At 33.0% G+C, this 16,393-nt stretch overlaps 1 protein-coding gene across 1 annotated transcript; it reads left to right on the forward strand.

Moving 5' to 3' along the window:
• Positions 1 to 1,299: 1,299 nt before the first annotated feature.
• LOC107803574 (putative indole-3-acetic acid-amido synthetase GH3.1) lies at positions 1,300 to 3,892 on the forward strand. The gene is made up of 3 exons (XM_016627320.2): positions 1,300 to 1,704; positions 1,868 to 1,969; positions 2,223 to 3,892. The coding sequence occupies exons 1-3, from the start codon at positions 1,385 to 1,387 to the stop codon at positions 3,598 to 3,600; spliced, it is 1,800 nt and encodes a 599-aa protein (XP_016482806.1). The 5' UTR covers positions 1,300 to 1,384; the 3' UTR covers positions 3,601 to 3,892.
• Positions 3,893 to 16,393: the final 12,501 nt, after the last annotated feature.

Raw genomic sequence — 16,393 nt, forward strand, 5'->3', positions numbered from 1 at the left:
AAGAATGGGATAAACCCTATTGTGATCGTCACCTTTCTGATAAATCCTCTTATCTAAAACACACTGTTCCTTTTTATTGCATTAATTCTTTTAATATGCATATAGGTCCATCTCTTGATGTCAACAATTTTGTTTCATGCTCAAAACACAGCTTGTACAGTTGTTAAGTCATGGTGGCTGACGAGCTTAAATTAAGTTCTCCTCAACTGCTATGCTAAATATTGACTGGTGAACGGTCGCAGTGATTGTAATCAAGAGCAATATGATAAATTTATATCACGTAGTTCGTTTTATCATATGAAGCTAATTAATCTTCTAGTTTTACGTCAAAAACACAATGCGTTACAAATTGAATAACCTTAATATAACAAAACGTAATACGTTACAAGAATTCAAATATGAAACGCTACACAGGTAATTGAATTATCAAAAAGTATAACGGAAGCCCTAAATGCATAATCATATTGTAAAAAATAAAATAAAAAATTGGCAGTTGCATTTCCGATTAAATCAACATAGCGTGAAAAAGAAATAAAGAGAAACTATAGTTATAGCAGACAGGGAATTTAGCTAGGCGATGAAAACTATGACAGGGGTATCCTGGTGGGAGGCTGGGAGCTATACAAGTAGACAAATAGCAAAAGAACAATGCAGGAATTCTAGTGACAACCCCGAGGATATATGTTCATGTGATTGCTGCACAATTATATTCTTTTGCGCACTGATTAATTATCTTTTGGATAAAAATATATATACTTTATCATGTTAACCTCATGAGTACCTTTCATCACCTGACATTTTTAAAAATAGTCCATTTAATAGTAGATTATCTTTCACACTCATTAATTAATATTAGCTCCTAAAACATAGGTTACTTTCTGTTGTGTTAAACAGTGTAATTTGCTCCTTCGCCGGCAGCCTATGTTTGTCCGTGACCAACAAACTCACCAGAAACGGTCGTCCATTTCAACTCCGTGACAAAAGAACCCTCGCTGGACTTTGCTGACCTGTCATGCATATTGGGCCCACAAGTTCTGAAAGAGCAGACATAGTGACGTAATGTGGGCCCACAAGTTCCCTCTTCCAGAGACCATAACTCCGACAAAAAAATATTACAAAGTCGATGCACGGCAAATGCATCGTCCAAGTCCATGGCTAAAATTACCAAAGATTTTTATTAGTGTGGCTTCCACGTGTACATTCTTACGTGGAAAGTGACGTGGATAGACATGGAAGAATAAGGCCTTCCTTTCACTATAAATAGGTTCCCATTTACAGGTACCCAAGCACACAATCGAAATTAACAATCTCTAAGAATTAAGTGCTTTATATCTTCTCTTCCACTTTAAATTCTCTCTTCTCTACTTTTCATATACAATATATTATGGCTGTTGATTCTTGTCTTTCATCTCCTCTTGGCCCTCCGGCATGTGAGAAAGATGCCAAGGCTCTTCAGTTCATTGAGGAGATGACTAAAAATACTGATTCAGTACAAGAGAAAGTGTTGGCTGAAATACTAAGCCGAAATGCCAATACTGAGTACCTCCAAAGATTCAAAGTTGGTGGTGCAACTGACCGTGACACGTTCAAGTCCAAGGTTCCCGTTGTCACATACGAGGATCTTAAACCTTATATTGATCGTGTCGCCAATGGCGATCGCTCACCAATCTTCTCATCTCATCCTATTTCAGAGTTCCTTACCAGGTCAGATTTTCTCTTTTAAGCCAAATATCGCATGCAGTATATTAATCGTGCACATATTTTTCCCAAATTGAAGTAGTACTTTGTTTTCTTTGATGGAACAAAAATTTCTTAGCTAATATGCTATTTCAATATTCATATTGAAATGTTACTTTTGGTTTTATAGTTCGGGGACGTCTGCTGGAGAGAGAAAGCTGATGCCCACAATTGCGGATGAGCTAGAACGCAGACAGAAATTGTACAGTCTTCTCCAGCCCGTGATGAATCTGTAAGTCATCTACCCTAGGGTACAGTTACTATTCTATAACATGCATGACATCATTACTTTATAAAATGTTTCTATATGGAATATAGTCTGGTAATCCACCAATTTTCAAATTAACCACTCTTAATTAACCCCCATTAGAACATAAAATTCGCTGAAATTAACATTAGTCTTACTTTGTGATTTGGAGAAAAATATTGAAAATTTGTAATTAGTCAGGATTGATGTTAGATTTTCTTGGACTTATGTTAAACAGGTATGTGCCTGGTCTAGACAAGGGGAAGGGATTATACTTTCTGTTTATAAAGGCAGAAACGAAGACTCCTGGTGGCCTTGTTGCACGTCCAGTCCTGACCAGTTATTACAAGAGTGAACAATTCAAGACTAGGCCATACGACCCATCCAATGTCTACACCAGCCCTAACGAGGCTATCCTCTGCGTAGACTCTTTTCAAAGTATGTACACTCAAATGCTTTGTGGCCTTCTCATGAGAGAAGAAGTCCTCCGAGTAGGCGCTGTTTTCGCCTCAGGCCTACTTCGGGCCATCCGTTTTCTTCAACTCAACTGGCAGCAATTAGCTCATGATATTGCAACTGGAACCCTAAACCCTAGAGTTTCAGACCCTTCAATCAGAAATTGCATGTCCAAAATACTCAAACCAAATCCTGAACTTGCAGAGTTTGTTACTAAAGAATGTGATGGCGACAACTGGGAAGGAATCATTACTAGAATTTGGCCAAACACAAAGTACTTGGACGTCATAGTCACAGGTGCAATGGCTCAATATATCCCTACTTTAGATTATTACAGTGGGGGTCTACCAAAGGCTTGTACAATGTATGCATCGTCCGAATGTTATTTTGGTCTCAATTTAAAACCAATGTGCAAGCCTTCTGAAGTTTGTTACACTATCATGCCAAATATGGGTTACTTTGAATTCATCCCACATGACCCAGCCAACCCGGTACAAATCTCTCATGATTCGCCCCCTCATCTCGTGGACCTGGCTGACGTAGAATTGGGAAAAGAATACGAGCTCGTGATCACCACTTATGCTGGATTATGTCGTTACCGAGTTGGTGACATACTACAGGTTACCGGATTTCACAACTCAGCACCTCAATTCAAATTTGTTAGGAGAAAAAATGTGTTGTTGAGCATTGACTCGGACAAAACTGATGAGTCTGAATTGCAAATGGCTATTGAAAATGCAACAGCACTTTTGCGCCCATATGATACTAATTTGGTCGAGTACACGAGTTTTGCTGATACAAAGACAATTCCGGGGCACTACGTGATTTACTGGGAATTACTAGTAAAGGACCCAACCAACCCACCGAGTCAGGAGGTGTTGAACCAGTGCTGCTTGGCTATGGAAGAATCTTTGAACTCAGTGTATAGACAGTGTCGCCTTGCGGACAATTCAATTGGACCACTTGAGATTAGAATAGTGAAAAATGGGACATTTGAAGAGCTGATGGATTATGCAATTTCGAGGGGTGCATCAATTAATCAGTATAAGGCTCCGAGGTGTGTCAATTTTACTCCTATTGTGGAACTTCTTGATTCCAGGGTGGTATCTGTGCATTTCAGTCCGGCTGCTCCTCACTGGACCCCAGAACGGCGACGTTAGCTGATATCAAGTCAAGTAGTCTTAGTGTGTAATAAACATGGCAAAAGCCAGAAAGATCCGGTTAGCTACTAACGAAACATGCTCGGACAGTGAACCAAAAAGAATATCTGCCTTCCGCTCTGTCCTCATCACTTTAATTTACCTTTTCTGCATCTCCTGTTGGTGTTACGTTGAATGTTCAAAGTTGATTATGGTCTTTGTTTATGTAAAGAGTCGTTAAGTGTGTGTAATTAAACTATGAATGCTTTGGTTGTTGTGATTTGAATTACGCGACAGATGTGTTCCTTTTGTACTTTTATGACTTAGTAATAATGGTACATGAAAAAGACGTACCAATATTTGTGTTAAGCAGCTCTTTGCTTCTTTCCTTGATATGCTTTCCTCTTTACGTACATGGATTGTAAGCACCTGGTGTATATTCTGTTAGAAAGAAATGAGGACGAAATAATTGAGCCTTGATAGTGTAGTCATATCCTTAAGAATTTAAGCCTCACCTTTTATTGATGTAGGGATTATGGCAGAATTTCTTGAGGATTCTACAAATTCTATGAGTTTCGAGTGCCAGCAATTAACTCGAATTTTTACTCGAACAAACTTTGTAAATTTGTGGATAGTAGTAGTAAGAGGAGAAGATGGATTTCTGTTGATTTTTGTGTTGTGTTTCATTTTGGAGAGGAAAGGGATATTCATAAACCCTTTAGGTGTCTATTCAAATTAACAGACTCAACCTTACCAACATGCACCATTTTTAAAAATCAACAGTCACTTTTTCAATTTAAATGAATTTTAAAAAAGTTTTGATAATTTAAAAATATTTTTATTAAATAATAAAAATAATAAGTGAATTTTATCAAATTCTAGTTACCTTCCAAAACATTTTTCAAAATATTCATATCATGTAAGACAAAGAAGTGTTTATAAATAGGGATTTTTTCCTTCCTATACCATATATGAAACTTTATTACCAAATATGTGCATAGTATCTAAATTACCCGCCTAATCCATATTTTTCCTACAATTTTTGTACCATTCATTTATTAGGAATTAATAGGGCAGAATCTTCCCTTAATAACGCGCGAAAAATCAGGAAAGGATCTTGGGATTGATTGATTCTACATTAAATTCAAGTTTTAAAACGGAAAGGAGATCAAATCATATCACGGAAATCATTTATCTTCAATTTATAATCAAATTCTGTTCCGTTTTTTTCTCATAATCGCTACAAATCAAAATCTCAGTTCGTCATTAAATCAAAATCGCTACAAATCCACCATTAATAGCCATTAAAAAGCTTGAAAGCTTTGAATTCAAATTTGGGTTTTCAAAAATCATTATTTGTTTGGATTGGGTGTTGTTGAAAATAATTGGGAGTATGGTTTGGAGTTTATATCTCAATTTTGAGGGATTTTGGTGAAGATTAGACTTGGTTTTGACTGAATTTCATATTGCAAGTAGAAGAAGAAGAAGAAGAAGAAGAAGAAGAAGAAGAAGAAGAAGAAGAAGACATATTGCAGAGATTGTAGATATTTTGTAGATAAATTGTAGATTATTTGTATTCTGATTGTAGATGCTTTATTTTCTGTTTTCACAAATAAAAAATGACTAAAACTTCTACAAATCTTCAGGAAAAACGCAATTATGTCAAAAATTTCAATTATGCTACAATTGAATGAGAATTGGGATATTAAAATTTAATGTACCCAGTTTGTAGATATTTTGTAGATAATTTGTAGATTTTCAACATAGATTGTAGTTTAATTGTAGTATAAATGTAGTAATTATGTAGATACCCTTACAAATAATACTGTTTTATACATACTTAAACTGATTTGTAGTATATTTGTAGATGAAGAGAAAAATTTTGTAGTCAATATTTTTTCAACATAGATTGTAGTTTAATTGTAGTATAAATGTAGTAATTTTGTAGATAATTATGAAAATAATATTGCTTTATACATCATAAAACTGATGTGTAGTTTATTTGTAGATAAATGTAGGAATTTTATAGATATTACCGTAAAATCAGACTTCCATAAAATTTGAAATATATGTGGCATAGGATGTAAAAATCTCTTTTATTTATTTCAAATTCTGATCAATCCAACTGTAACTACTTCATATTTTTGATGTATCAAATGTGTGTATAAAGTGTGCGAAATCAAGAAACTCAAATTAGAAATAGAAAAAGTAAAACAGAAGTAAAAATAAGAAATGGAGAATGGAGAAGTAGAGAACAGAGGAGTTTCCTCGTCGGAAGCCGTCAACGGCGGCGAAGATGTATTTAGTTCAAATTCTGATCAATCCAACTGTAACTACAATTTATCTACAATTTATCTACAATTTCTGCAATATGTCTTTTTCTTCTTCTTCTTCTTCTTCTTCTTCTTCTTCTTCTTCTTCTTCTTCTTCTTCTTCTTCTTCTTCTTCTTCTTCTTCTTCTTCTTCTTTTCGAGTTTCAATCTGAAATTCAGCCAAAACCAAGTCTAAATCTTCACCAAAACCTCTCAAAATTGAGATATAAACTCCAAAACATATTCCCAATTATTTACAACAACACCCAATCAAAACAAATAATGATTTTTGAAAACCCAAATTTGAATTCAAAGCTTCAAAGCTTTTTAGTGGCTGTATGGAAAGCAAAGTAGTTCTACTAAGGCTTCTAAAAACCATAAACTGGTCAAAATGCATGTCCGTTTATCTTTTATTTCTGAAATATCATGATGTTGTTGCGCGAAGCTTGTTGTTCATATGCTTCTGTTGCTTTTGTTTCACATTCATAGTGCACCTTTCGCCTTCACGTTTGTGAATACTGTTCTGTTTAAAAATCTTCAATTTTCTGTGAATTTAGATGGAGAATTTAGTTTCAGAAGATGGAAAATGGTAAAAAGAACGTGGGTATAGGTAAAACGTGGGTGGGACTGAGGGGTTAGGAGAGAGAAACGTGCAGATTCCTTTAATTAATGAGTAAATAATGTACAATTAATTATACCCTTAATTAATTATGGTATAGAATTGGTAATTTAGTATACTAAGTGTAATTAAATCAAACCTTAAACATTGAGGGTAATAATGTTTCTATGTAGCATAGGAATGTAAAAATTCCTTATAAATACTTCTTCCTTTCTTTATTATTCCAAAAGGATAAGTTCCCTCCTCTTAAAAGCTAATCCATCAATACTAACTAATCTAACATATTTTCTTCCGCTTCTTTCTTCTTCAATTTTCCCCTTTTCGTGACCAAAAAAAAATTATCAAGCTTTTACTAGTCTTTAATTTGCATATTGTCAGTCCAGATTGAAATTTCTTCCGAAATTAGTTTGGAGGATAGCTAGTGAAAGATGAGTTAGTTTAATTGATGCTTAAATCATGTTCGCTTATATATATTCCAGGCTTTGGCAGTACATCATGAAACATTTAGTTGATGGATGCCTCTGCTTGTATGAATTACAGTACAATTTTATACTGGCAAGACTCCGTCAGCACCACGCAGAGCGGTTTCACTTTTTGTATACGTATTTGTAGTGCACTAAATATTTGGAATTCCTCATTACTAGGGTAATCTTACTTTAGTGGGAGAGACAAATTCAATTATTTGGAATTCATCAATACTAGTGTAATATTTACTTTTTGTTCATCTTCCCTATCTTCTGTTCCATTTCCTTTCTGTTCAAAGGGAATGAAAATTCAGTCAAAAAGAGATAGCGGCCAGTAATAATGTTGAAAATTATGAGTCAATTCAGAAATTGGAGATCTGAGCATAGTTGTTTGCTCACCATGATGATTTTACTGCTTTAAGCAGATTTAATAGTTTTTAACTTTTTAAAGTAGCTTGAAATATGTGTTTGTTTTAATTTCTGGTTCTAGCAATCATTAAATTATTTGAAATCGCGTCATAAAGTGTTGTTCATGGGCATGCATATGATTAAATAAGCAATTTGCAACTCAACACCACTTTACCATTTTGGTACATTAGTCTCTCAACTCAAATGAGCATGCCTTTAATAGTGATATACCTTCCAATTGACCACCGAATTTTCTAAATGAGTAGCACTTGATTGATAACAAATTAAAAGCATTATGATAACAAATTAAAAACATTGTGATATACCTTCCAATCGGTCTGTTGTTTTATAAAATTTGTACCATACCAATTTTTCGGTTATTCTATTATGTATAACAAAAATTAAACTTTTCGAAACCGTTTCAATCATGTCGGTTTCTCTTCGGTATCAGTACCGTTCAGTTAATTTTTGGTATTTTTTTTAATATCATGTAAAATTCACCAGTAGAAGTAGAATTGCAATAATATGTGTTCTTTTATAGGACTTAGCAAAACTCTCTGGACATTTTTACTGTTTAAAGGGTGATGAATTAAAAAAAAAGAAGATGGCTAGAGTATAGATCCATCAACTATTCTACAACAGCGTAAAAGAAATCAAACAAAGGCAAAGAAAATATTAATCACACGAGTTGAAAGATATACCATGCTGGGACTCAAGAATAAAGTCTATAAAAGATTAAATATTCAACAAGATAAATCTAAATTATATGAAAGGAAACATATTCAATACATTGTAGTTTGCTACTCATAATCGCTAGAATACTTTGTGTCTTGCTAATAAGATACTTGAAATAACTTAGTTTAAGTAGAAGTAGCATAACAGGTTTTAGGAATTAGTATTTTGAGTTTAATTACTTGTTGGCTTGTAATAGTTTTCATAATTCCAAGGCTCAAAGAAAATTTAATGCATTATTATTTTTAAACTTACTAAATAAATATAGTTTCTACATGTAAAATTTATTCGGTATGGTTCGGTATTTTTTCGGTTTATTTTTATAAAATAAAAAACCTACCCTAATTATCGGTGCGGTTATAAATTTATATAAAAACTTACGGTTTCTTAAAAAGAAACCTAAAAATCGGTTCGGTGCGGTACGGTTCGATCGGTTTAGTCGGTTTTCGAATATCCATCGACACCCCTAGTATTTTGGCACAATTAACAGATGACTGACAACAAATTCTGTTTATGCCCCTACTTCTTCTCTCATTTTTTTGCTCTTTTCCCTAGTTTTTCCGGGATGCAGTGGTACGTAGAAAAACCAATTCAATAGCAACAAAAGACATTAATAACCTCTTTAAATTAAGAATTTTGCATTCAATATTTTTTATTTCCAAGAGAAATATAGAAAAACGAATTTATGCCAGAGACTTGAAAAGGAAAATCTACGCTTATGCTCAGTGAAAATACCAGTTAATACAATATACGATTAAAGTATTTTATTTTTACCCTGTATGCCTTCTTTATAAATTTATTTTACTATGTATACTTATAAATTTATTTGACCCTGTATACCTATTGTATTCCAAAATAAAATATTATGTATTTTAAATTAGAATATTGTAGTATATTTGATTTGAATATCGTATTCCAAATTAGAAAATTGCAATATGTTTGGTTTGGATACTGAATTCCAATTAGAATATTGCAGTATATTTGGTTTGAATACTATACTCCAATTAGCATAGTGCAGTATGTTTTAGTTTGAATATTGTATTTTAAATCAGAAAAATATAGTATGTTTTTAAATACTATATTTATTTTATTTGAATATTGTATTCTAAATTAGAATATTATGGTATGTTTTATTTGAATATTGTATTCTTCTTTAGAATAATGTGATATGCTTGATTTGGATATTATATTCCAAATTAAAATATTGTTGTATGTTTAGCTTGAATACTATATTTCAAATTAGAATATTATGGTAAACTTGGTTTGGATATTGTACTTTTCATTAGAATATTGTGGTATGCTTGGTTTGGATATTGCACTTTTCATTAAAATATTGTGGTATGCTTAATATGGATTGTATTTCAAATTAGAATGTTGTGGTATGTTGAGTAATACTTTTGGATATTTGATATAAATTCAAAACTTAAGTATATCACGAAAGTGAATATTCCAAATGGGTATATTATGAAACTTTCCCTTTGGTTAATTCATGCCAAATACTTGAGTCTGGACGAGCAGATTTTGCTCTTCTTTTACTTTCTCTTTATGGATTCGGATTTTTTAGAATTCGAAAATTTTTCATAGTAACAGGCCTTGTGATTATTGACTTGTGTAGGGCCCAATTGACAACGAGAGCGTTCCCTCATAATGGGCTGAATCTCGGGAGAAATTAAAGTAAAAATGGCGTGTAGTAGCCACTAATTAAGGGGTCTTTAATTTTTATCCACTAATTCTAATGCTCAGCAAAAATAGCCACTACTAATAGGAAAAAGACAGTTTTACCCTTTCTTCAATGGTTATATTCCCAAAACCTTTTGCAAAAAGAAAAAAGCGATGAAGGTGAAGCATATATCAAGCGCAGTAATGGTAAATGTGAAAAACCCTCCAAAATCGTCCAAATTTCATCAATAATATGCAAAGACAGAGAATTATCATAATGATGAAGTTGCAGCCAAATTAGCTCTTGGTCAAAGTTCAAAAGAATTTTCTGGATTTCGATTTCCCTATTAATATATAGCGTAGTAGTTGAGCTTTTCTTTAGCTTTGTTGCTTCAGTCACTGGGTATATAGTATAGGATGTCACTGGGTAAGTAAGCCTTACATTGTACTAACACTAACAAAAGTATTTATGAATGACATCATCCTCAATACTTATTTGCTAAATTCTGTATGTTCAAATTTTTGAGCAGATGTCTGAATTTTCAAAATTTCTTTCTTCTTACCTTGTTTTTGTTTCTTTTGAGTTCAAAGATTAAAAGTTAAGGACATGAGTCCTTAAGTTTGACATGCAGATTCAAAATTTAAGGACATGCAGTCCTTAACTTATAGCTTCAAGTTCAAAATTCTTAACTTTGAATTACACGTTCAAAAGTTAAGGACCGGCAGTCCTTAACTTTGAGTTCAAAGTTCAAAACTTAAGGACTCTCTATCCTCAACTTTACAAAAGTTAAAGACAGGAGCCCTTAAGTTTGACATGCAGGTTCAAAAGATAAGGACAAACAGTCCTTAACTTATAGTTTCAAGTTCAAAACTTAAGGACATGCAATCCTTAAGTTATTGTTTCAAGTTCAAACCTTAAGGACTTTCTGTCCTTAACTTTGAGTTTCAGGTTCAAAAGTTAAGGACATGCAGTCCTTAACTTATAGTTTTAAGTTCAAAACTTAAGGACAAGCAGTCCTTAAGTTATTATTTTAAGTTCAAAACTTTAGGACTGTCTGTCCTTAACTTTGAGTTTCAAGTTCAAAAGTTAAGGACAAGAGTCCTTAAGTTTGATTTGCAGGTTAAAAAGTTATGGAAAGACAGTCCTTAAGTTTGAATAATACGTTCAAAAGTTAAGGACATACAGTCCTTAACTTTGAGTTCAAAGTTCAAACGTTAAGAACATGACTTTAAGTTTGAAATGCAGGTTCAAAAGTTAAAGAGAGGCAGTCCTTAAGTTTGAATTACACGTTCAAAAGTTCAGGACAGGGAGTCCTTAACTTTATGTTTAAAGTTACCTCATTTTCTTTGTTGCTCTAATGGGACTTGAAAAGCTTCTCGTTTACACAAAAATTATTACAAGAACCCAACTGTTTACATCACAGAGTGTGGTAAGCAAAAAATTTAATTTATTGAACTTATATATATATATATATATATATATATATATATATATATATATATATATATATATATATATATATTAAATCATGACTTTAGTGTTTACTGAATATCGTCTCTGATTTTCATCCTAATTTGAAACTCGTTTGACATTGTCATCAGGAATGGGTGAGTCTGATATTAATGAAGTTGTAAAAGGTGTCAATGATGCTCAGAGGGTTGATTTCTACCAACGCCATATTAATGCTCTTTATAAAGACAGGTATAAGTTATAGCAGAAGGGTGTTTTCGTCCAGTCAGGTATAAGTTTATTAAACCAGTGGCTAAAAACTAAAGACATTTAAAACACTGGCTTTAAAATAAAGACAGGTGCTGATAGTGGCTATTTGTGGACATCGCCCAAAATTAAAAAATAGCCAGATTTACAAGTGGTAATTTAAAAATAACCACAGTTTCAAAAGTAATCGAAATTTAGCCACTTTTCATGTAAAGATAAATCTGAACGAAATTATTGTTCAAAATTCGGAAAAATACTCCAGCATAATATACTGGAGTTCCAGTATAATATACCGGTCCAGCATAATATATTGGAGTTTGGAACACCGGTGCTCCACTCTCCAGTATATTATACTGGAGCCAGCAAAGTATACCGGTCCAGCATATTATGCTGTAAGTTCATACACAGGTGCACCGAACTCCAGTATATTATGCTGGATCAGTCTCTGTTGCAGCAAAATAGTGACTATTTTTCATAAACTTGGCAAACGCTGACTATTTTTGAATGATCAATCCGAAAACTGGTAGACCGTGTTATTTTAACCTGAATCTCTGAGCTTGTATTTTATCAGGAACTGATGTACTGCCTAAACTGATATGGGCTGCACCTACACTACACACTAGCTCTCTCTACTATATGGCATCCATGTTTAACTAAACTTTCGATTTTCAGACCTTGTAGGTATTCTTTCAAAACAAAAAAGATAATGTAACAAGAAAGAAATATATTATTGTCGTTTGACAGTGCTTTTGGTTGAAAAAAATTCATAAAAGAGGGTGGATATTTGTTAATCAAATTAAAATGCCTTTTATAATCGATAACCACTTCATTTAGTGCTTTGTTCGACTGTGTTTTAAAGGGATTGTTTTTCTTAATTAGAAAGAAGTAAAGAACTGTCTTAATAATTGCAATACAAATGAAGTGTCCGTGTCTGTGGTGATCAAAACTTTGGAAAGGAGTATTTTCAATTGCTAATTGTAATTAAAAGAACTCCTACATATTAAGGGATCCGTTCACAAATAGCCGACAATATTTATTGTTTACTTTTTCTAGCCATATACATATATTATACATTATTTATATACAATTATGTATATATAACACATAAATTATATATTATATCTTCATCGGTTATTTATAATTTAAGCGGTTAAATGGGCTGCTACTTGAGTTAATTTTTCTATTAAGAACCCTATATTGGCATATCGCAAAGAAGAATTAACCCAAATAGCCGCCCACGCTGCCACTTAAACTAAAAATATCTAGTGAATTTATAATATATGTATAATTTATGCATTATATGTATATAAGTATGTATAATTAATATATAGTTTATGTATATGGCTAAAGAAAATAATAATTAATATGGCAGACTATTTGTGTAAAGATCCTATCGCAATTGCTAATAGTTCATGTGAGAGCCCACTGATGCAACAATCCAAATGCATCTCCATTTAGAGTCAAAATAGCATGGTCTAGTCAGTTTTCGGACTGATCATTCAAAAATAGCCAGCGTTTGTCAAGTCATTAAAAAATAGCCACTATTTTGCTGCAACAGAGACCGGTCCAGCATAATATACTGGAGTTCGGTGCACCTGTGTATGAACTTCCAGCATATTATGCTGGACCGGTATACTTTGTTGGCTCTAGTATAATATACTGGAGACTAGAGCACCGGTGCTCCAAACTCTAGTATATTATGTTGGACCGGTATATTATACTGGAACTCCAGTATATTATGCTGGAGTATTTTTCCGGATTTTGAACAATGTTTTCGTTCAGATTTATCTTTACATGAAAAGTGGCTAAATTTCGATTGCTTTTGAAACTGTGAATATTTTTGACCGGCCACTTATAAATCTAGCTATTTTTTAATTTCTCCCCCGTTTAGATATCACGTTTGAGGCTTTGGGCTAAGCTCATATACTTGGATCAAATATTATTCTAATATTTGAAATATTGAAAGTTGGTATTTGAAATACATAAAAATTGCACGGGGCGCCCTATTTGATCGCCCTCATTTAATATATACTCATTTTTTTAAAAAAAGTTTTAACATGTACCCACTTTTTAAACATCTTCAGCCCTCTTTCTCCTCCTCCTTCTCCTCTTTCTTCTTCTTCTTCTATAGTGATACGTATACCTCTTCTGATACGTATGATCTTTACCAGTATGATTAGATCCTCATAAATTTGGCATCAAGATATACAAAAATGGGTAAAGCTTTCCACTTCATCTGTTCGTATGTCATACACAACAACACGATAATTACTTACACGAATACATATAAGATCCTCATGGGTGAAAAGCTACTACAGAAACTAGGTGTATGATATCACAACAAAGTGAGGAGCTTTTTAACGCCTTGTTTGACGGGACTCTTTGTCCTTGGATACGTTAACTTCAGCTATTGGTAAAGAACTTAAGCATTCAGCGATTACAAATAAATTAAAAATTTCAGCCACCACTAAGTTTACATGAAAAACTTTAGCTAAAACAGGCTGAAGTTCAGCAGTTACAAATAAAAACTTCAGCAAATAGAGGACAAAACTTTAGCTACTAAAATGCTTAAGTTTAGCAATTACAAACAAAAACTTCAGCCAACACTAAGTTTACGTGAAAAACTTTAGCCTAAAACATGCTGAAGTTCAACAATTACAAACAAAAATTTCAGTAAATAGAGAACAAAACTTCAGCTACTAGAATGCTTAAGTTCATCAATTACAAATAAAAACTTCAGCACACCTGGTTCAACAATTTTTGCTACTTCAGGCCCGTCTACTAGAATGCTGAAGTTTGCGTGATTACCTTTGTTACTTCAGGCCAGTATGTTGAAGTTACGCGAAAAAGTAAGTACGCTTGTAATTTTTTTTGCAAAACGGGTACAAATTAAAACGTGACCCAAAAAGCGGGTATAGATACAAATGCTCCTTGAAATATCGGTGATATTATTGAAACGATGGTTTAATAACTATTTAAAATGAAATACTAATGATTTTCACTCACAAATCTCCAGCTTTTACTAATATCTTATTCAAGTAAATTAATATCCAAGCACAACTTTAACTTTTGAATACTCTTTTTCATCATCAACTTCAAATTAAATACTCTTTATATTCTCGAAACACCTTCTAGATAAAAGGCTTTATTTAAAAATATTATTTCCTGCAATGTTAGCTCGAATATATAATTGCAACATGATAAAAATAAAAAATTAAAAAATCTCCATATCTTACTAGTAAACCATTCAACATCTCTATAAAAGTCAATGATAGGGGTGGCACGGAGCCACACCTATTCGATTTAAAGATGGAGTAGTTTTGGTGACAGTTGGATGAGTTGCATTAATATTAGGCATTCTTCTCTAAATTACGAACCTGTTTTTTTTTCCCGTTATATCGCTGTCTAAATTAGTTGAAGATTGGTTTGCGTGAAAACTAATTCAGCGACTCATGAAGAGCACCAGTATTAGTACTTTGCCATTAACTTCAGTCAGAGAGGTTAAATACCTTTAAATTTTCAGGAAACTGAAAGTAAAGGGGCAAAAATTAGATTTTATATTTTATTAAATATGATATCATAAAATTAGAACTATAGTATTACTTTTTGTCACGCGCAGTTCATGAGATAGTTTTTTCTCATAAAATAATTTCTCCATAATCTGTAGTTTCTTTCTTTCACACAAACGAACACAATAAAATAACGTTCTTTTCTTTACTTAATATTAATACTGCAATTTTCTCGGGAGCTGACTTCCTGCAGCTTTGTTAACATCAAACGAAGTCCTAGTTGTACGAAAGGGAAAAAAAAGCTAACTTATTGACCTATTCCAACTGTTAACCTATTGAAAAATAAAGAAAAAGTAACAGCCCAGTTTTATTTTTATATTGAAAACGAGCAAGTAATTAACCTTTTTCTCAAATATTCCTGTTGGTTGGACCTTCGGCACAACAATTTCAGGCGTTCCCATCAATACCATAATAGCTTCTAGGTTGAACTTGAGCGCTGATGCCTGATGCCTGATGGTGGAGTAGGACCATTTCTATCGCTTTTATTTGTAGCAAAAGTGTGGGGGCCGGGACTACCTACTCCCACGCCATAAATAAATATATATACACAAAAATTTTAAATAAGTAATTTAATAGGTATGGGCATATGGGTACCTTGGTACCACTAAAAAAAATTCCACGTAAAATAGGAGGCAGTATTATTATTATTTTGATTAAATTATTGCTCTGTTTAGAGGAGGAGTGCCTTATTTTCTTCGAAGCTGATGTGAAGGAATAATGGCAGAGAAAGCAAAAGGTTATGTGTATTTTGATTCCTCCCCACCTTCTAACTGTCTGTTGAGAGGGACACATTATCTACCATTCCTAATTATAAAGCCTTCTCTTCTCTGGTAAGTAACGTCACATGCAATTTTGCCATTTTGCTACTTTGTTTTTTTCTTCTTCTGGATTTTGAGTGAGCCCTTTCATTTAAATTCTCAATACAACAAAAAGCTATTTTTGTTTTGGATTCTTTATAGTAACTGGAAATTATTTCCGGTTGTTTATTCTTTTCTTTGTTGCTTAGTGTTTGAGCGAAAGTTCCATTGGTTTATGAGAAAGTGAAAGGCTATATAATATTGCTTTTGGTAGACGATATTAAACTTACTGTTTTTCCTTAGCCTTAGGTGAAGAGCTTTTCCTACTTTTAACTCAGGTTTATGTCTTTTTTCTGAGAAAGGGAGAATCTTTGGGCCATACGTCCTCTTGCTTGGCTTTTTTTTTTGAAAAATCTAGTTGGTAGTTTCTTACCACCTTTTCCTTTCTGGTGGAATTTTACTTTAATTAGTTCAAACCTGGACTGTGAAAGTGGACACAAATTTTTATAAGTACTACTAACAACTTCCATCAAAGTC

The sequence above is a fragment of the Nicotiana tabacum genome, chromosome 3 (genome assembly GCF_000715075.1).
Source record: "Nicotiana tabacum cultivar K326 chromosome 3, ASM71507v2, whole genome shotgun sequence".
NCBI classification, from domain to species: Eukaryota; Viridiplantae; Streptophyta; class Magnoliopsida; order Solanales; family Solanaceae; genus Nicotiana; species Nicotiana tabacum.